The 22876-nt window shown below is 36.7% G+C and overlaps 2 protein-coding genes across 3 annotated transcripts; both read left to right on the forward strand.

Annotated features, from left to right (window-relative positions):
* The first annotated feature begins 43 nt into the window (after window positions 1-43).
* wdr31 (WD repeat domain 31) lies at window positions 44-13618 on the forward strand. 2 transcript variants are annotated; one of them, XM_077241712.1, is made up of 10 exons: window positions 44-290; window positions 826-961; window positions 1050-1173; window positions 2610-2684; window positions 5232-5376; window positions 5464-5564; window positions 6147-6214; window positions 7098-7239; window positions 7323-7485; window positions 10012-13618. In XM_077241712.1, exons 2-10 carry the CDS (start codon window positions 915-917, stop codon window positions 10170-10172), a joined length of 1026 nt encoding a protein of 341 aa, XP_077097827.1. In that variant the 5' UTR covers window positions 44-290; window positions 826-914; the 3' UTR covers window positions 10173-13618. The 2 variants fall into 2 exon arrangements, with proteins under 2 accessions (XP_077097827.1, XP_077097826.1); XM_077241711.1 differs by lacking the exon at window positions 44-290 and having other exon boundaries at window positions 826-1173.
* A 1393-nt stretch (window positions 13619-15011) lies between these two features.
* LOC143748547 (E3 ubiquitin-protein ligase RNF183) lies at window positions 15012-21581 on the forward strand. Its single transcript, XM_077240556.1, has 2 exons — window positions 15012-15028; window positions 20764-21581. Exon 2 carries the CDS (start codon window positions 20833-20835, stop codon window positions 21400-21402), a length of 570 nt encoding a protein of 189 aa, XP_077096671.1. The 5' UTR covers window positions 15012-15028; window positions 20764-20832; the 3' UTR covers window positions 21403-21581.
* Window positions 21582-22876: the final 1295 nt, after the last annotated feature.

Here is a 22876-nt window from a genome sequence, read left to right on the forward strand (position 1 = left end):
TCAGACAGTCCATGTGACCTGAAGCCCCGCCTCCTGTTTCCTCACGTGATCTCGTGCGCCTGGTAACAGCGAAAGCGTCGCTCACGCTATGGAGATTGAGAAGCTGAACTCGAGGAACCGCTGAAGATTTACTGCCGAAACCGATCACGATGCGCGATAAATCCTTCGTTCACGTACTTTCAAATATCTCCGACATCACACACACACACGCACACCCACATGCGAGGCATTCACAATAACACTGGCACACTGATTGGGAAACCCGGATAATCGTCTTACGGCACGGGACGGTAAGTTTAGTTTTGTCCTCGTGAACTTCACTGAATTTAAATTGCGTCTACGTGTGTCTAATGTAGTTGAATAGTAGATGCATGCATGGGTTAAAAGCCAGCGATGTTGCATGTATGTCATGCAGTGCTTGCTGGTTTGCCTTCAAATGGGCAATGCATTGTGCACTGGCACCGATATATAGATTTATATACATATATGTAAATATCTGTATATTGCTTTTTAATTTCATATAAAGGTTTATTGCAGAAGATGTCTACTGGGGATATTGGTTTGGCCAAATATTGCCATATTGCATCTTTCTTGTTACCTAATGCGATGAGGAACTAATGCACTTAATAGGATTCAGGTCGCCCTCCCTGTCTTCCTGTAGCTCTCAGATGCAAGCTGTGCCCATAACTGAGTCCAATACATAACTGATTACCAGCTTATGCTAGAGACAACATCAGCATCTGTTCTTGGCAGCTAATAGCTCCCTTGTGAGGTTGCCAGGGACTGATGTCTTCTTCAGCATGTAAAAAACTGTAATTCTCTCAGATCCCGAAAGAGTCTGTAGATGGCTTGCGACGTGGGGAGATGAGAGAGTCCTCCTGACATCAGGTGATCCGGTGGACACCCATACAAACATGGGGAAACTGCAGAGCAAGTTCCGGCGGCGCTCAGACCTTTACAAGTGAGATATGATGAGCAATAATGATCTGACAGATGGTTGTGATAAGTGTGTGGTCATTGAGGCTCTGTTGTTATTATCACCTTGGCAGGGTCAAAGAGGGGGAGACTGCACTTGTGCCACAGGTAGTGCAGTATGAACCCGCTCACACAGATGCCATCAACTGTGTCGTAAGCCTGACCTCTGACCTCTGCGCGTCAGGGGGGCATGACCAGGTGAGCTGGAGAAGCATTGAGGTTTTGAGATGAACGTGTGTAGCGGTGTTGGATGTCAAAGGTGAAGTCATTGCTTCAGCACTCATTGGAAATGCAAAAACAATTGACCTTTCACCGTTTTGCCTTGTGGGTTTTACTGTTGCTGACTGATAATAAAGCAGTTACAACTGAATGGAATGAATTTCAAAGCATTTTATCTTTTGTTTTTCTTTAAAGGACCTGCTAAATTACACAGTAGTGTTATAAAACTCTGCGGCAAAGTGAGCCATTAGTGTAGTCAGTGTTATTGAAAATTAGCTGAATTTGCTAGCTGAAATAAAATATTAGATGACAATTTAACACAAACTAAGTTGAAGTACTTAAAAATTAATACAACTGAAATAAAAAATGATAATAGAAGAGAATAATATAAATATTTACAAAAGTGCATAGTAAAATTACTAAAACTTAAACTGAAAATGAATGAATGAATTAATAATAATGTATAATTAATACTTAAATAACACTAGTGTAAATTAACTAGCCCTTACTAATGTACTGTAAACTCTTTAGTTACTATCAATACATAAATGAAATGACATAATTCTTTTAAAGTTCTCAATGGACTTCTGTATGTTTGTAAAGCATCATTAGTGGTGCTTTATTACTCATAGTAACTTGAACAAACCAGCTCTGTGGAATGCATGATTCTGATTGGTCAAAGGCAGCATGCATGGTCTGTGGACAGATATATTTGTAAATTGACATTGTGACTCTCATCATAACTATTTTTGACTGTTGTTCCTGAAGTTTTAATTCCCTACACTGTGCTATAGCTTCATGTCTCCCATGTCTCCACATTCTTTGTTCTCACATAATAAAAGAATGTGTCAAATCAATCTTTCATTGAAATACACTACTATTAAATTAATAATCTTTCATTAATACAAGAAATTAAGAAATTAATACATTTATTTATTAAACAAGGACACGTTAAATCGATCAAAAGTGACAGTAAAGGCATTTATAACGTTACAGTAGATTTCTGTTCTTTTGAACTTTCTATTCATCAAAGAATCATAAAAAATTGCTACTGTATCCACATTGAAAAAAAAAATTAGCAGCACAAGTGTTTTAAACATTGGTAATAATCAGAAATGTTTATCGAGCAGCAAATCTTCATATGATAATGATTTCTGAAGGATCATGTGACACTGAAGACTGGAGTAATGATGCTGAAAATTCAGCTTTACATCACAGGAATAAATTACATTTTAAAATATATAAAATGTTCAGAAAATACATTTGTAAAAACCTAGCTACATTTGCAGTTCAGGTTCAGTACATGCACCACATTTAAGGCTGTACACAAACAACAATAATCATCATAATATCTTGTTCAAAGTTTGATTGAAATATGCATTTAAATATGATTTGTGTTGTTGTTTTTTGGTCAGGCTGTAGTTGTCTATGACTGGAAGGCTGGAAAACTGTGTAAATCATTCCCGGGCCATAGCAGAGAGATTACAAAGGTAATAAAACTACATTAAATCTTTTTAATTAGATTCAGCGAGCAATGCTGGGTCCTGCTTTTACTTGTTTTGGAACTATTTTCAATGGTGGAACAAAAATAAACAAAACAGATTTTGTTTAAAGGTACACTATGTAACTGTTGGCCCTCTAGCGGTTAAAAAAAGAAAACTGCATGCATTTTATAGAAGAACATTGTTTTGGTTGTGCTTCAGCTCTGCGTGACTGTGTGGATGAATATGGTTATCATACTGCTCATAAAACATTCACTACTCGGGTGTCCGCGGGTCCTTAAAAAGTCTTAAATTAGATTTTAAAAATGTAAGGCCATAAAATGTCTTAAAGTCTTAATTTTACTTATGAAAGGTCTTAAATTTTCGATGGCAATTTGACTTCGACATATCTGAATGTTTTCCAAATTAAAACTATCTAATTAGCGTACTTTATCATTTATTATTCGTTTTTTGTGGATTTGCTCGTTCACGTGACATTTCGCATCACATTCGCGCCAGCATCACGTCTGTCTCCTGCACGGGAATCAGCAGGAGAGGAGAAGAAAGCTGGTTAATTTCAGTTCAATTGTAAGTTCATTCTTTATAGTGGTGTGCGATGTGTAGTCTATTGTGATTTTGTAATCATTGTTTTACATTAACTATGTACGAGGGCGCACTGCGAGCTGACATCGCATTTGTCTCTCACGTTTGCTTTCACTGCGTGATGTGTCAGTGCAGTTATAGGTATTTTCCATGGTATTTTCCCTAATAGACGTATAAAGTTTTTGTATTTTATATATCTTGTTATCATACAATATAACATCAGCAAGAGGGCTGTTTTCCCGTGCACAATAGCAAATATGATATTTATTTTATATAACAGTTAAATGAACATTGTGAGTTACATTTTATAAACAATATTGTCAATATTGTTTGTTTTCCGTTTATTTCGCTTACGAGAAATTTCAAAATGAAACCGTAGCAGAGTCCCAATGCAAACGACAGCGATGATTTCTTGACTGAAATACGCGTTTTGAACGAATCATTTTAACGATTCAATGACCAATCACTTGCACTTCGGAATGAATCAGCCGTTTGAACCAATCGGTTGAATGAATGACTCCCTGAGACAGTGACTTGCCGCCGCCTACTGGCGGGTTTAGTTTCACATTTAAAGTACCCTGTAATTAAAATGTTACAATTAGAAATCAGTTCATATTTAAATATTGAATTAAGAATTGAAGAATTGAAAATCTCATAGCTTTATTTATGCAGTTGTAAATGGAGTGTAAATATATTAATGCAAGTTCTAATGCTGCTTCTGTGTCTCCTCTGCACTGCAAAGATGGATTTTGATTTAATGATTTAATTTAACTGGTAACAGTGGTATTGTGTTATTATTCTAATGTAATTTAATTTGAATGTTAGAATTTGACATTAAAAGTGATGCATACCTCTAAGTAAAAAAAAAAGAAAGTCCATGTATGGGTGAAAATGCCCCTGGAACTCAATTTAAGGTTGCATCTATTACCCGTTAATAAAAAAAATGATAATTTCTGTCACTGCTGTGAACTGACCACTGCATAGAATATGAAAAATATGAATATCTTCATGAGTCAGCTGTCAACAAGAGGCCTAAACCAGCCATGGTACCAGTACACAAACACAATCAGTAAAATATCATCTAATTATCAATAACAAAACTTTGAAATATTGAGAGATTTTTGTCAAACTTGCACTGCCCTAATGTAAGGTATTAATTTTGATTTCTTCAGGTCTTAAAAAGCCTTAAATTTGACTTTAAAAAGTGTGCAGATACCCTGCTACTAGACTTAAGAGATATAACCAGTTTAGATGGAAAGGATCTCAAGCTGACTAGCTGAAGACATTACTGTATCTTTACCTATTAATAGACAGTACTTTCTTGAGAATAAATTCCAGCACAGCTACAACAACCATAATGAAATGAACCTTCACTAGAGATGATGCTTTACAGTGACCTCTGTTAGAGAGCTACATATGGCCATTTATCTGTAAATATCTTATCTGTTGAGTAATAAAAATGGCATCTCCGAAAAGCCAAGCCAATGTTGGTTCTTGTTTTATTACGAGCTCTGTCATGTTCTCTTTTTGCCGGCAGACTCTCCTCTGTTCTGCACTTTTCGGCAACCTTTTGTGTGTGTGTTGTGAAAACTAACTTTTGCCACTACCACACCATACACACGTCAAAGTAGGAGTAACTTTTCTTTATTTACAGATATGACGAGACACACATGACTGACGTATGTACGCAATTTCCCACAAAAAGCATCCGAAAGGTCTAAAATAAACATATTATAAATAAACAATTGGCTTACCAAAGTGAATAATGGTAAGACAAAAACACGTTTTGGAAGAAGAATTTGACGATGTATTGACTCATTATGTATTTTTTTATTCAATTTTGTTAATTTTGAACAAAAAAGTTACATAGTGTACCTTTATATATTTTGCACACATAGAGATGAAGCAATGAATAAGTGTATTTACAGTATAAATCTCTCTGTTTTCCTTTAGTTGTGTTGTCTCAAAGGAAGTTCCTTAATCTTCAGTGCGTCCCGGGATAAGATGGTGCTGATGTGGGATTTGGGTCGAGATACAGAACCCATCCAGGAGTTTTGTGGCCATGAACTCGTAGTTAACGGTGTAGCGGTTAGCCCAGGTGAACTAATGCTCAAATGATAACATAACATGCACAAATTATACACGATCCTGTAATGTGTTTTTTTGTTTGTTTTTTGTCTTGTAGATGGCACAAAGCTGTGCACGGGCTCTCGTGATAACTCCATGTGCCTCTGGGACATTGAGTCTGGAGAATGTTTGCAGAGAAACACCATCTCACGCAACCTGGTTAGAAAAGCCAATCTTCAAAAATGGACTAATATTCATTTTCTAATATTCTTGTGCATGTATTATCTATTAGTTATACTATGGGGCTGTTGAATGCTTAATTCTGATTGATTGACTAACGTTCTAAGGTGTGCAATTATTTTCTAGTAAACGCACAGCTAAAGTAGTTCCAGGCAGGTTTTGATCACATAACAAATGATTTCAGCATTTTAAAAGGTCATTACAGCCTATAAAAGCAAATTAATCAAAACCCACAATCAAAAGCACAATCACATTCACACGCACAAACATGTTTTGTTAGCGCTGTTACTAGCTCTAAAATGACGTTTTGGTATTAGCAACTGAGGTTTGGGATGAGATGTGTAAGAAATCAGTCCTGCACGCAAGAACGTTTTAAAGACAAAAACCTGACAAATGTCTTGAAATAAAATATCTTGTCTTGAGACATGGTACTTACTTTGCAAACGCATTACCACATGTGCATTATTTCTCTAAAAGTTCATGGCCATGTCAATTATTAGTCAAGTATTCCTTACTTGTGCATTAATATTATTGTTAATATTACTGTTGCTCTCTGTTCAGGTGACACATGTGTGCTGGGTACCAGGAAGCACATCTATTGTCCAAACCTCAGAAGACAAAACTATCAGGTCAGAAGATCGTGATATGTCATATGATCCATTACACTGGTGTACAGTCATTGTTTGCAGAGATGTGTTTCTCTGGGAATATTTACTAAACAAATAACAAGCTACGTGATTCTTTTATATCATCACAAAATGTAAACTATATAATCACAAAGCTCTAAATATAAAGCTGGATGTATAGTATATCAGCAACACTTTATAAAAAGTTTCCTTTAGTTAACGTAAAATTAACTAATAATGAGCAATTAATTTGTTATAGCAAACTTTTAACTTTTTTCAACTACATATCAACTGACTCTCATTAGAGTATTAGTAGACTGTCTGCTTTATATCTGCTAACTTTATTTGAATGCTCCCTCAACAGACTATAAATATCTTTGCAACTACATGTCAACTTATCCTTCTAATCCTAATTCTAACCTAACAGTCTACTAACAGTCTACTTATACTCTAATGAGAGTTAGTTGACATGAAGTTGCAAAGTTACTTATAGTTAGTAGAATGTCTAAAGTGGACTATTGAAATAAAGTGTAACCATATATTGTTGCACAGCTCTAATCTGCTCAATACGACTATAATTACAAACATTAACATCATGTTTTTGATGTAAAGCTTCTTTGAAAGCTTCTAGGTGTTAGGATTCGGGTTAGGAGAACAAGTTGACTTGTAGTTACTAAGTTACTTATAGTCAGTAGAATTTCTGTTGGTGGACCAACACAAAAAGTGTTAGCAGATATTAAGCAGACAGTCTACTAATACTCGAATGACAGTTAGTAGCTGCAAAGTTACTTATAGTTAGTTGAATGTCTAAAGTGGACTATCGAAATAAAGTGTTACCAAATTGACTTGACTTTGTTTGTGTGTTGATGTTTGTTGTCTGTCTCAGGGTGTGGGATAGTCGTACCTGGCAGGTGACTAACACGTTTCCAGCGAAGCAGCACATTCAGACACACTGTGACATCAGCTCCAACTGTTACCACCTGCTGTCGTCCAGCAACGGTTTCGGTGGGCAGGGTTGCGAGGCCACGGTGAGTGTGTGTACGGATACTGCCTGGGCACAGCTGTGCATGTGCATAAGTTTAGTTGTTTGTGTGTTTATGCTTGTGTGTAGCTGTGGGACCTCAGACAGCCCGGCTGTAAGGTGGCCGAATACAGAGGACACCTGCAGACCACAGCGTGCTGCGTGTTTGTGCCTCCCCGTCCCGGGTGTCCTGCCCTCGTGGCGTCCTCATCGTATGACAGCTCAGTCAAAATATGGGATCAGAACACTGCAGGTAACGCATGTGCGCTATTCTGTTTTTTAAACACACAAAGAGGATTAGCCAGTGGGTTTAGACGGCTTCCTGGTTTTGGAAGTCAAGTCAAAAAACTGTCTAAGATGTTTAGGTAGATGAAAAAGAAACTGTACGAGGAAACAAACTCAGCTGGGGAAGCCTATCACCTTTGGCTGGCAGACATTTAAATGAATATAAAGCTTAAGTTTACATAAAGCATTGAGGTTCCCTGGTAATTCTATTCTATTTATACATTTATATATACACGTCATGTACATACAAATTTGTCTTTTTTGGGTGTGTGTGTGTGTGTGTATATATATATATCTATATATATATATATATTACACACACACACACACATTTATACATCATTTGTTTATCTTCACATATATCTTTATTTTTTATTTTTCTATTTGTGTACCGTTATTGTCTCTGTGTACACAGGAAGCTTCCTCTGTCACCAAAACAAACATACTTGGCAATAAAGTTCTAAGTATAAAGTCTTGAATAAGTAAATGTATTAAATTACAATACTGTTAAAAGGGATTAGTAAGATTGTTTTTTTTGTTTTTGTTTTTTAGAAATTCACACTTTTATTCATAAAGGATGCATCAAAGGGGGGTGATAGAATGATTTTATAGGGTATGTAACAGTGGTTGGGCTGAAAATGCCCCGGTGGCTCTTTTATACGCCGTAATGCCACCCTGAGAAATAGCCCTAGAATGAAACAAGCGGTTTTCTCCCTTTTATTGTATGCACATGACTATTTAGATGAGCTGCACGCTGTCCAGTCTATCTAAACTACTACCGAATAAATATTTCAATTAAACCAAACCGTCACACTAACTGTACCTTCTATAACGGATAGCATTGCTAATTACTGTTAGCGACAAATTCATAACGTTAGATTACTTACAGCTTGCGGTAGTGATGTCAACATGGTCAGAACAGCCGAAACTCTTTTCAGAAGTAGCCGCGTAGAAAAGCCTTCTTTAAACTGTCTGGTTTTCGAAACAGTCTGGGGTGAAATGGTTCGAGCATATTGATAATTTCATGTTGAAGTGCACAGGGATCTTGTTGTATAAAAACATCAACCATGCCCATTGAATGTTTGGTTCTTTGGGAAGACAATGAAAACTGCAGCCGGGAACACTGCAGTAACGCCCGTGACTCATTTTGAAGATCCTTTAAAAACGTCCAAACTTTCTTATCTGTAATTCCAGAAGCAGTAAACTTAGCGCGCCAGTTAAACTGTGTCTGACTGCACGACCACCATTGATATAACTGGGCCAAGAATGTAGGGTGTATGCAAATTTAGGGGCATAACAAAGGTACAGACCAGATCCAAATAAGGAAATCCCCCAAGTGTTGCGTCACATCTGAGCTGATTTGAGATCCGACCGTTTTACAGCTGCGGTTTAAAGTTTTGAGATTTTCATATTAAGGAGGTGACAGGATTTTGAGATTCTGTGTATGGCCATTTTACCCACATAGCTGCTGTTATTCAAATATGCCACGGTAAACTTTGTTTTGCATTCTATCACCCCATTAAATTGATCAAAAGTTACAGTAAAGATATTTAAAATATGTATATATTTCAAATAAATGCTGTTTTGAACTTTTTGAATTTCAGGTTTTTCATGACTTGTGGAATTTAAATGCAAACGGTTCACTGTTTCCCAAATATATATATATATATATATATATATATATTTTAAACAACACTAGCTATGTTTCCATCCATAGTTGAGAATTTAACTTATGCGCAGAATTGGAATAACATATAAATCGTTTGCGAATAAAACAGCATTTTTTGAGAAAAAAAATCATCACTTTCCAGGAAACTGGTGCAAAATATCTGTAATAAAATGGAGGTTGCTGCAATCGGGGAAACCATTGTGGCTCCTTTTCTGCATCTCACAGAGAGCACAGACGAAACGCAATAAACGCTGTCCTGTTATCTTGCATTCGGATGCGGATGTTTGGGAACACAACCATGTGAGACGCTTCTGGGAGGGGATTAAAAAAATCATTTTGATGACAGACTGTGGCTCATGCATTTCTGAATGACCAAACCAACGTCTGACATGTTGTGTGATGAAATTGGTCCACTGGTTAGTCCGCTGTTGAGGCAAAATCACACAAGTCTTTTGTTTAGCTTTCGAGGGATTTATTCAGTAAATGTGTTTCAATCATAGTTTATTCTTATAAGATAAAACATTTATCCGCCTCACTTGTGCATACATTTTTTTTATGTGCATTGTTAGAGTTTATGCATATCTTGGCATTGCCATCCAGGAAAAAAAAGTTTTTTTTTTAATATCCCAAATGTGCATAAAAATAGGTGGTTGGAAACATAGCTACTGTCAAAGGCAACAGTGAACACATTACATTTAGTGTATGTCATGCTTTTTTCGGCAACAAATAGCTTTTCCTAAAAAGCTCTGGCCAGAATAATCACAAAAAAATGATGTGTCACATCCACATGGTTTGATTCGAGTCTCCTCCATATTCTCTCTTCAGCATGTTTGTACACATTAACACTGGACGGTTCAGGGCCTTTGGTGTCTCTGGCTCCGTGTGACTCCAGCAGTCTCCTGTGTGCCAGTTTTAACACAGGACTGCACCAGCTGCATCTGGATCAGGCAACAGTGCCCAGCCTCGCTGAAGTGGCTCGCTTCTGACTTCCATCTGGACCACCTGGAAGATAAAACCAACGACTTTAATAACTGGAACTCCTGGAAATCAAAATGTACACTACGTTGACAAAAGTATGTGGACACCCTATTCTAAACAGCTTGGACATTTCAGATACATCTGTTACTAACAGGAGCATAAATCAAGCATGAATCCATGCAATCTGCTCGTGTCTAAATGGGAGCAAATCCCTCCATCCATGTTCCAACATTGTCCGCATGTTTTTGGCCATATATGACCACTTGACTACATGAAGCATTAAAGGATGTAAAAACGTAATCAACTTCCCTAAAGGAAAGAGACTGGGTCGCTGTGAAACTTCCTACCCGGCAGGGATGATTTACCGTATGGGAATTTTTCTCCATTTCCAAATACAACTGTGAGATAAGATACTGTAGGTGCTGGTGTGTGTGTGTGTGTGTGTGTGTGTGTGTGTGTGTGTGTGTGTGTGTGTGTGTGTGTGTGTGTGTGTGTGTGTGTGTGTGTGTGTGTGTGTGTCAGTCTGTCTGTCTGTCTGTCTGTCTGTCTGTGTGTGTTATTGTGTAAACAAATATAGGTTTGTTATTGTGTAAACAAATATAGGCAATAAAATGCCACTCCACTTCTGCTTGGTTGCTTAATATGCTTGAATATGTTATTTGAGTTCAGGGGTGTAAATTGTACTGGAGTAATTGTACTTCATTATATGTTAAAGTATTATTTTAGGACATGTATATGTTACTACTGTTGACTCCTGTTGAAATAGAATACTTGCAAAAATCATACTTCTTACAATTTACTTAAGAGCTTCAAAATACAAATATATTTTGCATTATCATGGTTTAAATCATTCTTATTATTTTGCTTATTAATCTAACAAATTATTTTCTTTTATTTGAAACATCCAAATCCATTTGGATGTCCAAATCCATTCCATTGTGAAATATGATTGTCCACAACAACATGTAACAATGCGAAGAATCTGATTAATCCATTTGGATTATAACCACCATTTATAGGCAGGATTAACTAAAAATGAGATATACCAACTTGACTTGAGAGGGGTTTCTGAATATACATTTTGCTTTAAGTTCTGTGTACTCAGCCTTTGTTTTTAGTAATTAAATTAGAAAATAAATTTAAAAAGGGAGGGGGGTTAGAGTTTGGTTTATATCACAATCTCAAACCTCGCAATCTTGGTAGCACTTTATTGTACAGTCCTGTTACCTATGTATATACTGGTACTATACTTATTATAATAATTACAATAACTGGTACTAACCCTGAACCTACCCCAAAACCTAACCTTAACCCATGTAGTATTACATTATATTACCCAGTACTTTCTTAGGTAAGTATACACATAAGTGCACATACTGTGCAACGGTGATCTTATATAGACGCTTGGCCAGACCTGAAGTACAATTTCTCTGTACTTTTACACCCCTGTTGGAGATCTTTATTTGCACAAGGTAATGGCTAATGGGTCAAAATGGTTCACTGCTAAAAGTAGTGCAGTAAGTAGCATAGAAGGAGATAAAATCTCAGGCTCTCCCTCCCTCTCTCTCTCTCTCTCTCTTTCTCATACACACATATTCACAGTTACATATACACAGACTCAGGGTTTGGCATGAGCGAGAAACTGAATCATTTACGGAGTTTACATACACACACATTCACACATTTATGTAAACATTCAGCACTTGTATTTCCTGAAACCGCTTATGAGATGATGTGACCATTTAGAGAATTAAATACAAAAACAGCCAGAGACAAGTGGCCAGACAATGGAGAATATGAAGTCGATGAAAATCAGTGATGGAATGTGTTTTTTTGTTATTGTTGTTGTTGTTTTTAATATTTTTCCTTCAATTATAACTACTAGAATAAAAAGAATATTGCAGCTTCTTCCAGCTAATACTGTCTTGCCAACACCGGCAGTGTTGATTTCATATGGATTTAAAAATGTCCTTGTTTTGAAGTTTTTTTTTTTTTTTTTACAAACATATCAACCAAAGAGTTTTTTTTTTGTATTATTTTATTTCTACATAATGCACAGTGGTCCCAAAGAATTGTTACACTTAAATCACACTTAAAACTGCCTGAATGTCATTGCCTTAGATGCAAAATATCAAATAAATGTTGCTACACTCTTAAAAATAAAGGTTCTTTATTGGCATATATGGTTCCATAAAGAACCTTTGACATCCATGAAAGTTACAAAAAAGTTTCACTTTATCAGAAAAAAATTCAGATTTTTCAAACGAAAATATTGTTAGTTTATCTTTTATTGTAAAAGAAAAATGTTGTGAAGTAAATACTACAGAAAAAACAAATGTTATAAGTTAATATGCGTGAATAAGTTAGGTCAGGCAAGAATTTACCAACAAAAAAATTTACTCAATTTAAGCTTATATTATATTATTATATTATAAAACTAAGTGTAACCTACTTAACTTTCTGACATGAATAATAATGTTGCATTTTTCTGTATTTACACTGTTTTATCGTTGCTTTTGGCAACTTGCTGTTTTTTGACATCTGAAGTTCATTTTCTACTCAATCACACATTCATACTCAAAAATTATCCAACGAATGTTATTGTGCATTGTGTAATAAATAAGTATTGCGATCTGTGTTCGGGTGGCTACCACATTACTTCTATTATGTAGATATGTTGTCATATCTACTGTATTGTTTACTTTGATGTTCTAAGTAAAGCATACACTTCAAAATCATGTCTTAATTCAGTGTGCTAATGTTTGAATACAATGTACTAAACTTCAAATAAGTAGAAATTACTCAATTAAAACAAAATTTAACTGACCAAGTTAAAGTAACTTACTTTCTTTGTTGATTTTACTTAACTTAGTTAAGTACAGTAGATTTTTCTTAATTCCATATGTGAAATTTACTTAAAAGATATCCATGCAAAATCTTAAATTAAGTAAATTTTACCCATTGTTTTCTCAGTGCTGAAAGGTTCTTTGAGGAACCCAGAATGGTTATTCCATGGCATTGATGTGAAAACCCCCTTTGTGTCCCTTTATTTTTAAGAGTAGAGCTTTTCTCCAAACAAACGACATTTCTGAGGCTTTTTTAGCTTGTATTGTTTTTTTAGTTTTTATTTAAATGTATGTAGTGTAAAATAACAGGTTGTAGTTCATCACGTCAACGTTTGTTGTCTAATGAAATTTCAAGACATTCATGCATTTTAAAATGTCCAAATACTTTTTTCAACCACTATATAACATTAGCTGTATACTGATGAACAAACAGCGGAAAGGACTGTCCATACTGTGTCTTGTTGTTTTAATGATACAGAAGGATGTAAAGGTTACACTGATGTGTTTATTTGACTATTATGTAAAGTCTGTGGTGTCGAGATATCAATTTGAAGGAAATGTTAATGTATTTGCACATTATGTGATAAATTATTTCAGTTCAATGAGAAGAGTCCTTTTTTGGGTCTTTATTTGCATACAGACACAACAGGACATGGAAACATCTGTGGAATAATACGTGTAGCTTGATCTTTGCTGTTGATAAAATATGCAATACGCACATTTACAAAACCATATCAAAAGATGGTACCATGATATTTATTAACAGCTCATAATATATTTTATTTGATCATAAAAGTCGGTTATTTACAACCCCAAATCCAGAAATTTAAAAACATGTAATTTGTTAACTCTCTTTCAACTAAATTTAACTGACAACATTAAAAAGAAAAGATTTCCAAATGTTTCACTGAACAACTTTTTTTCACAAAATAATTGTGTTTTGTAAAAGTAAACAAATTTTGCTTTTGATGGCTGCTTCACACTCCAAAGAGGTTAGGACAGAGGCAAAATAAAAGCTTATAGAATATCCCAGTTAAACTCTTTTGAAACAGTTCACAATTAGTAGGTGAATTGGTAATAGGGGAGGGTATTGTGATTGAGAGTAAAGGAGCTACTCGCTACTCGTACACTGTACTCTATTCATGCTACTACCAAAACATTTTTGCACCTATTAATGGAAATAACATCACAACATTTATTTCCATCAAGAGGTGCATCAGTTTTTGCTCAAGATCTTGTATTGATGATGCAAGAGTCCAGCACTCTGTAAAGTCTCCTCCAGCACATCTAAAAGACTTTCAATGAACTTAAACTCTGGACTCAGAGGAGCCGATTCATGTGTGAAAATGATTTTTTTATGTTCCTCACAACCATTCTTTCACAATTTGAGCCTGGTGAATCTTTACATTGCCATCCTAGAATATGGCCATGATGTGTCTTCATGCATGGTTGTTTTAGTAATGAAAAGCTACACACTCCATCAATTATGGTTAGAAGAACTGTTACCAAACATATAACATGCTTGAAACATAATAACCACTGCAATAATGATCCAACTCCAACAAACTCTTTTGCCTATTTAAATCCAAACAGCGTTTTTTGTTTTGTTTGTTTTGTTTTTACGCTTTTCTTCACTTCATTCTTCAGATCAGGCATGTATTCTCTATTCCCTCTTTGTTTCTCTGTCTTTCAGGTCGTGGTTGTAGAGTTTACTCTGCCGATCTGCCTGACGGCTGTATTTGACTACTGACTGTGTGTTTCCTCCTGCTGCTGCTCCAGTATTCAAATGCTGCCATTCTTTATAGCACAGTGGAAGAGAGAGACTAAGAAAGAGAGCTGAGCGAAAAGGAAAAAAGTGGTAGAGTGACTTGGTGTTTTGTTTTTTGTTTTTCTATGTAAAACATGTCAGGAGAACTGTGGTAGACGTCCAAAGAGAGAAAAAGAGACACCGAAACATCTCATTCTCCCTGAAAAGTACAGCCTTGACATCCAGGACAACAAATCTTTCCAGAAGATGAGTGAGTAGTTGTGAATCTAAATATCATGTAATATATTTGGTTTCACTTTATTTGGTCCCTTTAGCACATTCTGTTGACTATAAGTAACGTTGCACCTACATGTTTACTAACTCTCATTAGAGTGTTAGGTGAGTATTAGAAGGGTTAGGGTTAGAATAAGTTGACGTGTAGTTGCAAAGTTACCATCAAAATAAAGTGTTACATTGTATTTTCTATGTCTACTGTCTTTATACCAAGTAGAACTGGTGATATTAACACATAAGAGTGGCTCTAACGTTTTCCTTGACTTGATAATAGACAAGCAAAATATATGGTTTAAAGCCAGTAGTTTATTAATCAACCATTAAAATGCAATGTCTGTGGCGGTTAAATTAGGTCATGCCGTCAAACTTGTAGACCAACAAGGATGTTAGAGGTTTTTGAAATTTACAAATGTGTTATGCATCTTATGCCTTCAGTCATAACCTTCAGGTATGTTATCTGAAATCAGATATTAAACATTTGATGATTGAAGATGTAGATAATGGAAATTGTCTTACATCATCATCATCAATCGGCTGCGAACGGGGTAGGTTGACAGTCGGTCACTAGTTTTCTCCATTCCTTGCGATTACTGGCAACTTCTCGTGGTTCGCTCGCTGTTGCTGGTACGTCCTTATTGATGAGTGTGCCGATATATTGATGGTATACTGTAGCTTTCGCGCACTGCCTTGAATTCTTTTGCCATGCTGCTGTTGTGGCGCGTACAAGACATACTTGTTGATCAAGTCGCTCTCACATCTTCTTAGGCAGTGTCCTACAAATCTTAGTTGCCTCTGTTGTACTTGAAGAACGAGTTGGTTGCGGCCGACTCTTACATAAATCTCTTTATTGCTTTTCTTAGACGCTTTATGCCAAGCATGATTGTATAGCAGTTGGTGGTAAAACTGTTGAGTTGGTCTCTGAGTTTGCTGCCAAGGATCGAGCTCTCGCAACCATAGAGCAGGATTGAGACACACGCAGCTTCGAATATGTTGATCTTGAGTGTAATTGGAAGACTTTTTGACTGAAATATGTTCTTCAACTTCCAGAAGGTGAAATGAAATCTCAATGCTTGGAAGTTCATCAAAGTGGATTTGCTTTTGCAGCGCAGAAAAATACGCATCTTCTCAACATGTTAACAACACGAACCAAACTCTTCCAGTCTCAGCTACAACTACAGTGTTTAAGAGTCAAAGTAGACGTTGGTCACGGAGAGCAAAACCTACGTAGGTTCATGCAGGAGGAACTAAGACTGTAATTACTTGAAACTTTGCAGAGCTTTTAGATTCACAGCTATATTATTCACTACAAAGGTAATATGTGACCCTGGAACACAAAACCAGTCTTAAGTAGCACGGGTATATTTGTGGGAATAGCCAACAATACATTGTATGGGTCAAAATTATCATTTTTTCTTTTATGCCAAAAATCATTAGGATATTAAGTAAAGATCATGTTCCATGAAGATATTTTGGAAATTTATTACCGTAAATGTATAAAACATTGATTTTTGTGAGTGAATGCAGCACAATCGGACAACTTTAAAAATTAAATGGACAACTTTAAAGGCGATTTCTCAATGTTTCGATTTTTTTTGCAACCTCAGATTCCAGATTCTCAAATAGTTGTATCTCGGGCAAAAATTGTCCTGTCCTAACAAACCATACATCAATGGAAAGCTTATTTATTCAGCTTTCATGTGATGTATAAATCTCAATTTAAAAAAAAAATGACCCATATGACTGGTTTTGTCATCCAGGGTCACATATCTGAAAAGGCATAATAGGGGCATGTTGAGAAAATATGAGAGAATTTTCCAAGAATTGGAACATTCTTACGAACTGTTTAGAATGTAATGCTCATTAAATTTCTTTCTTATATGCTTGGCCTTTTCGTATTTTGACGTCGGATTCGCTAGATGCCATGTGGGAGCCAAGATATTTGAAGTTTTTGGTCCATTCGATGGTCTATCCATCTAGCTCTATGTGCTGATGTTTATGTATTGCCATGTCCAGACCGGCATATTCTTGATTACTCAGTGCTTCTGTTTTATCTATGTTGACTTCAAGACCTCTGTCCAGGGTGTTGCCAAATAGGGCGATGTCGTCTGCGAAATCCAGGTCAAATAATGATACTTCTGGATTTCTGCTGGATTCTTTTGAATGTGTTACGATTCTGCGCGATAATGTGTTCTTTGCATGCTCTTCTTCGGCTGGAATTAATACATAGTCTATGCCGATTATGAATAGGAGGGTAGCTAGGGTATCGCCTTGCAGGACACCTGTTGTGATGTCGAAGTGGTCTGACAGCTTCCCTTCTACTAGTACATAACTCTTTGGCTTGTAAATCGTGCGGATCGCTCTTACTGTTTTGTCTGGGATGTCGAACATGTTTGATCTCTTGATGGAATCGAATGCCTTCTTGAAATCTACGAAGGTGATGTAATAATCGAGTTTCTTGTCTTGGAAGCCTTCGATTATTCTACTCAGGATGAGGACTTGTTCTGTACATCCTCTCCCTCTTCTAAAGCTAGCTTGATTGGCGTGTAAAATCTTGTCGATCAGGTCTCTTATTCGGTAAAGAAAGACCTTGTTGTATACTTTGGCGGCGACCAACATCAAGCTGATCCCTCTGTAGTTGTTCATTAGGGTGAGGTCTCCTGTCTTGGGTTGTGGTACTATCAGATTCGTGGTGAACTGTTCTGGTGCTTTTTCTTGATCGTATACATCGTTGCAGATGTTGCAGAGGAGATCGGCAACATAGTCTCCTCCGTGTTTCAGTGCCTCTGGTGTGATTTTGCCGTTCTTCAATTGTGTACTTTATCTCTATGATAGTGAACTTGTGTTGACTCCAAGATCCTGGGCAGCTGGTTCGACTGGCGAGTCATCAGTGATTATGTTGTTAGTAAACTGTCTTACCCCTGGTTTCAAAGATAAGGCTTAAGCCTAGTCCCAGACTAAAATGCATGTTTGAGCACGAAATGTGTCAGTGCCATTGTTTTGTCTCAAGTACCAAATAACACCAGTAATGTTTTTTTAAGGCCCGTTTATAAAAGCTTCTTAAATGCCCCAATTGAACTAAGGCCTAATCCTGGAATAATCTAAGCCTTGTTTGTGATACCAGGCCTTAGTCTATTTGTCCTATTTGTTTGAGCATGTGCACACCAAACTAAGGCAATAGATTATCTGCTTTTTATTTGCATTTTACACTATGCAGCAATGCTCTCAAATCCATAAGAAACCCACTCAATTATATGTCTGTAGAATAAGAAACAAATTGTAGGTAAATGCTGAAACATTCAGCTACATTTAAATGCATCATATTTGACTATACTGGCATCATAAATGTAAACTATGATCAGTTGAGGCTAAGTGGACCTCTAATGAAGTAACCCAATCCTTTCTACCAGCATTATAGACGTCAGTAATGGGACACCCTTCTGCTGCTTTGCATATTTTTAGCCGTTCTTTGATGAAGACCTATAATCATTTCCAAGGCAAATCTGTTATTGAGAACAGGTTAGCGTGGGTAGAACAACAAACAAGTCTGTTTACCAATCATACTATCTACTCTGCAAAAGTTGTAGAGGTGGGACGAGGTGGGATTTCTACTGAAGCTGGTTGAGCATGAAGGCCTTGCTAGCCAGGCAGGTTAAAAAGCCTGGTGTGGAATACACCGACATCCAAAACACACGATGACCATATGCAGGGTAGAGGTCTGCGCGGGACACAATTTTCAGACCCGCTCCCGCCCGCTCCCGCAGTGTTCAGTCCCGCTCCCGCCCGCTCCCGCAAAGATTTGTCATTTTTAGTACCGCTCCCGCCCGCATCTGTGATATAATGTCCCGCTCCCGCCCGCACTTTCTGTCTGACGAAACGTCTTGGGGGGAAAAAATGCGTGCACACAAAATTCCTTACCAATACTTGGTAACATATTTATTGGTCCCATATTACGAACAGCATAATATTCACAACAGTACTTTATCTGAAGCACTAGAGGCGCTCTGTTCCTCGTCCATGCTGTCTATTTTGAACTTGAACTAGCTTTCGAATTCGAACTCGGAGCAGCGGGAAAGGAATTGTCTCTAAACAAGTGTGCGTGAGATTAGGCCCCGCCCTACCCGACAACATTCACAAGTTTAGGCTGCTTAAAACGTTTTTATTGCTGCCAATCAGAATCTCCCTCACAACTACAAATTATGTACGCTACTTTAATCATTTATATATTTTACTTTATACTCATATTTAATTTGCGGGAGTGCAGCGTATCATCCCTCCCGCCCGCACCCGCAAGTGCACCTCATCATCCCGCCCGCTCCCGCAATGACCTTTAAAAATTTGTCCCGCGCCGCACTGTTTTGCGTCGGGACCCGCGGGTCCCGCGGGACTCCCGCGGGAGTGCAGACCTCTAATGCAGGGCTCATTAAGCTACATTTTATTTGATTATTTAACATTTCGTGAGCTTAGAATGATACAGTTCTATCTCCGTTTAAGGTAGTTCTGAGAAATTGAGCATCAAAGTTTTTACATCCCTGCTGTTTTGTGAGATGGAACCTTTCTATTTTATTAATAACTACTGACAAAATATTTTTTTTTACAAAAATAACACCACACCGGCATTAATAAACACCTAATGGATAGGATTATGTCAAAAACTCAATTTCGACCAAAAGTGGAGATAGAACCGTATAATTCTAAGCTCACGATTTGCATTTATGCATTTAGCAGATGTTTTTATCTAAAGCAACTTACAACAGAGGAACATAAGCAATTCACCACAGATTTTATTTGTATTTTTTATTTTGCAGACGCTTTTATCCAAAGCAACTTCCAACAGAAGAACATAAGTAATAATGTGTCAAAGAGCCAAAAATATTCATAGTGTACAATGCCAGCTTTTATTTTATTTTATTTTTTATTTATTAATTTTATTTTGCAGACACTTTTTCCAAAGCAACTTCCAATAGAAGGACATAAGCAAAGTGTCAAAGAGTCAACAGTATTCATAGTGTACAATGCCAGTTTGATTTATTTATATTATTATTCTACATTTATGCATTTGACAGGCGCTTGTATCCAAAGAAAATATTCGTAGTGTACAATGCCAGGTTTATAATTTAATTAATAAAAAAGATTTATTATAAATTTTTATTTTATTTTATTCATTTAGCAGGCGCTGACGCTTTTATCCAAAGCATCTTCCAATAGAAGGCCATAAGCAAAGTGTCAAAGAGTCAACAATATTCATAGTGTACAATGCCAGTTTTATTTATTTATTTATTTTTTGTTATTATTTTACATTTATGCATTCTACAGGCGCTTTTATGCAAAGGATATATCCGTTGTGTATATGCCAGGTTTTTTTTTAATATTGTTTTAATTTAATTTTTTTCATTTCTTCATCTTATTTAATTTTTTGCAGGTGTTTTTATCCAAAGCAACTTCAATAGAAGAACATAAGCAATGTGTCAAATAGCAGACAATATGCGTAGTTTACAATGCCAGTTTTTTTTTTTTTTTACATTCATGCATTTGGCTGGCACTTTTATCCAAAGCCACTCACAAAAAGAGGAACATACGCAATTACTCACAGAGCCAACAATATTCATAGTGTATAATGCCAGGTTTTTTGTTTTTATTTTATTTCTCCTATGGGTGGTGGTAGAAAATACACGAAAAAATCCATGAAACAAAACTTTTCTTGTTCTTCTCCAGACTTGCCACGTCATCATGGACCTTGAAGATGCCCTTTGACTTCCCTCTCTCTCACCTCCCCCCTCTGTCATGGAGTCTGACCCAAACCACCTCTGTGACCCCTACAACCCAGACGCGGATGAGGGCGAGCTGCCCGATCTGGAGTGCGCCATCTGTTTCTGCCAGTTCAACAACATCTTCAACACCCCTAAGGTACTGGAATGCAAGCACACCTTCTGCCTGGAGTGTCTAGCGCGGATGAACGTGAAGTCCGCCCAACCCAACACCATCCAGTGCCCGCTGTGCCGTGCCTACACCCCGTTACCAGACTTGGGTCTTCCCAAGCTCGCGAATGACTCCACGGTGCTGTCCTACCTCCCGGCTGCCATGCAGCACGTCTACAGCATCCGTTTTAATCGCAACAAGGGCAAACTGCAGGTGAAGAGAGTGCCCAGCTCTGCCCCGGCTCTAACACACACCATCAGCCAGAGTCTGGACGTCGGGAACCCAGCAGGAGAGGGGGGGGAGCACGCCTCGGCCAGAGAGAGGTCTATGCTGATCACCATACTGCGCTCGCCACTGTGCAAAGCTTTACTCATGAGTATGGTGGCCATAATTACGGTGGTTCTCGTCATTGTGATCATCTTCATCAAACAATAGATTATCACTGGCACTGACAGCAGACGCATCAATACGGCAGCATAAACAACAAACAAGCAACATGACGAGCATATTTTTGAATGTTTCCACATGCAAATCAAACTGTCCCTCTCATCATGGAAGTCTACTGCTATATTTGACAGCTGAGAAGGACAATGGATGTGAAAAAAGTACTGTGAAGCTACCACTGTATTTAGATGGTATGCCCGAGTACCATGGTACATGTGCTAAACACTACGACACCTTGTATCTTTTTCTTCATGTCCCTTAAAAATACTGTGGTAGACTACTTTACAGTATACCATAATGATACTTTTAGGTAGTTTTTTTGTGTGTGTGTGTGTGTGTGTGTGTGTGTGTGTGTGTGTGTGTGTGTGTGTGTGTGTGTGTGTGTGTGTGTGTGTGTGTGTGTGTGTGTGTGTGTGTGTGTGTGTGTGTGTGTGTGTGTGTGTGTGTGTGTGTGTGTGTGTGTAAAAATTCTGTTTTTTAGGAGGCATTCATAACTGCACCTTACAAAATATCATATGGTAGGGTCATGCACACTGATAATGGTACTGGTTCTACATGTCCAAAATGGTATTTCATAATGTATGGTTTAAAATGTATATTATATTTTAAAATGTATGTTATACTATATTATAACTGTTTTTTTTTTATTCACATTCATTTCTCTCTCTCCCCCCCCTCTATTGACACTACCATTTGATAATTTTTTTTAAATATTATGACAATTTAAAATAACTGTTTTATATTATATTTTAAAATGTAATGTATTCCTGTGATCAAAGCTGAATTTTCAGCATCATTACTCCAGTCTTCAGTGTCACATGATCCTTCAGAAATCATTCTAATATGCGGATTTGATGCTCAAAAAACATTCATTACTACTTAGAAAATTTAAAAAACAGCATTTATTTGAAATAGAATCTTTTGTAACATTATAAATGTCTTTGCTGTAAATTTTGATCAATTTTATTAATGCTTGATTAATAAAAGTATTGATTTATTTTATTTATTTCCCCAAAAAAATAAAATAAAAATTCTTACTGCCCCCGAACTTTTGAACGGTAGTATTCGAAAATGCGTTCGATTTCAGATAAATGCTATTCTTTTGAACTTTCTATTCATCAAAGAATCCTAAAATAAAAATGTGAATAACTGTTTTCAACATTGATAATAATGAGAAATGTTTCTTGAGCAGCAAATCATCATATTAGAATGATTTCTGAAGGATCATGTGACACTGAATACTGCAGTAATGATGCTGAAAATTCAGCTTCGCATCACAGGAATAAATTACATTTTACTATATATTCACATAGAAAACACCTGTTTTAAATTAAAATTATATTTCACAATATTACTGTTTTTTACTTGTTTGTTTTTTTATCATCAAATAAATGCAGCCAAGATGAGCAGAAGAGAAACATAAAAAATATTACAGATCCAAAACTTTTGACTGGTAGTGTATATA

The sequence above is a fragment of the Siphateles boraxobius genome, unplaced genomic scaffold, assembly GCF_051911475.1.
Source record: "Siphateles boraxobius isolate OS27281-9 unplaced genomic scaffold, OSU_SipBor_1 24, whole genome shotgun sequence".
Lineage (NCBI taxonomy): Eukaryota > Metazoa > Chordata > Actinopteri > Cypriniformes > Leuciscidae > Siphateles > Siphateles boraxobius.

Coding starts and splice junctions, on each gene's coding strand:
- wdr31 (XM_077241711.1), top strand. CDS start 994: ATGGTTGTGATAAGTGTGTGGTCATTGAGGCTCTGTTGTTATTATCAC. Junction 1,174..2,609: donor CGTCAGGGGGGCATGACCAG/GTGAGCTGGAGA, acceptor TTTTTTGGTCAG/GCTGTAGTTGTCTATGACTG. Junction 6,215..7,097: donor TCAGAAGACAAAACTATCAG/GTCAGAAGATCG, acceptor TGTCTGTCTCAG/GGTGTGGGATAGTCGTACCT.
- LOC143748547 (XM_077240556.1), top strand. CDS start 20,833: ATGGAGTCTGACCCAAACCACCTCTGTGACCCCTACAACCCAGACGCG.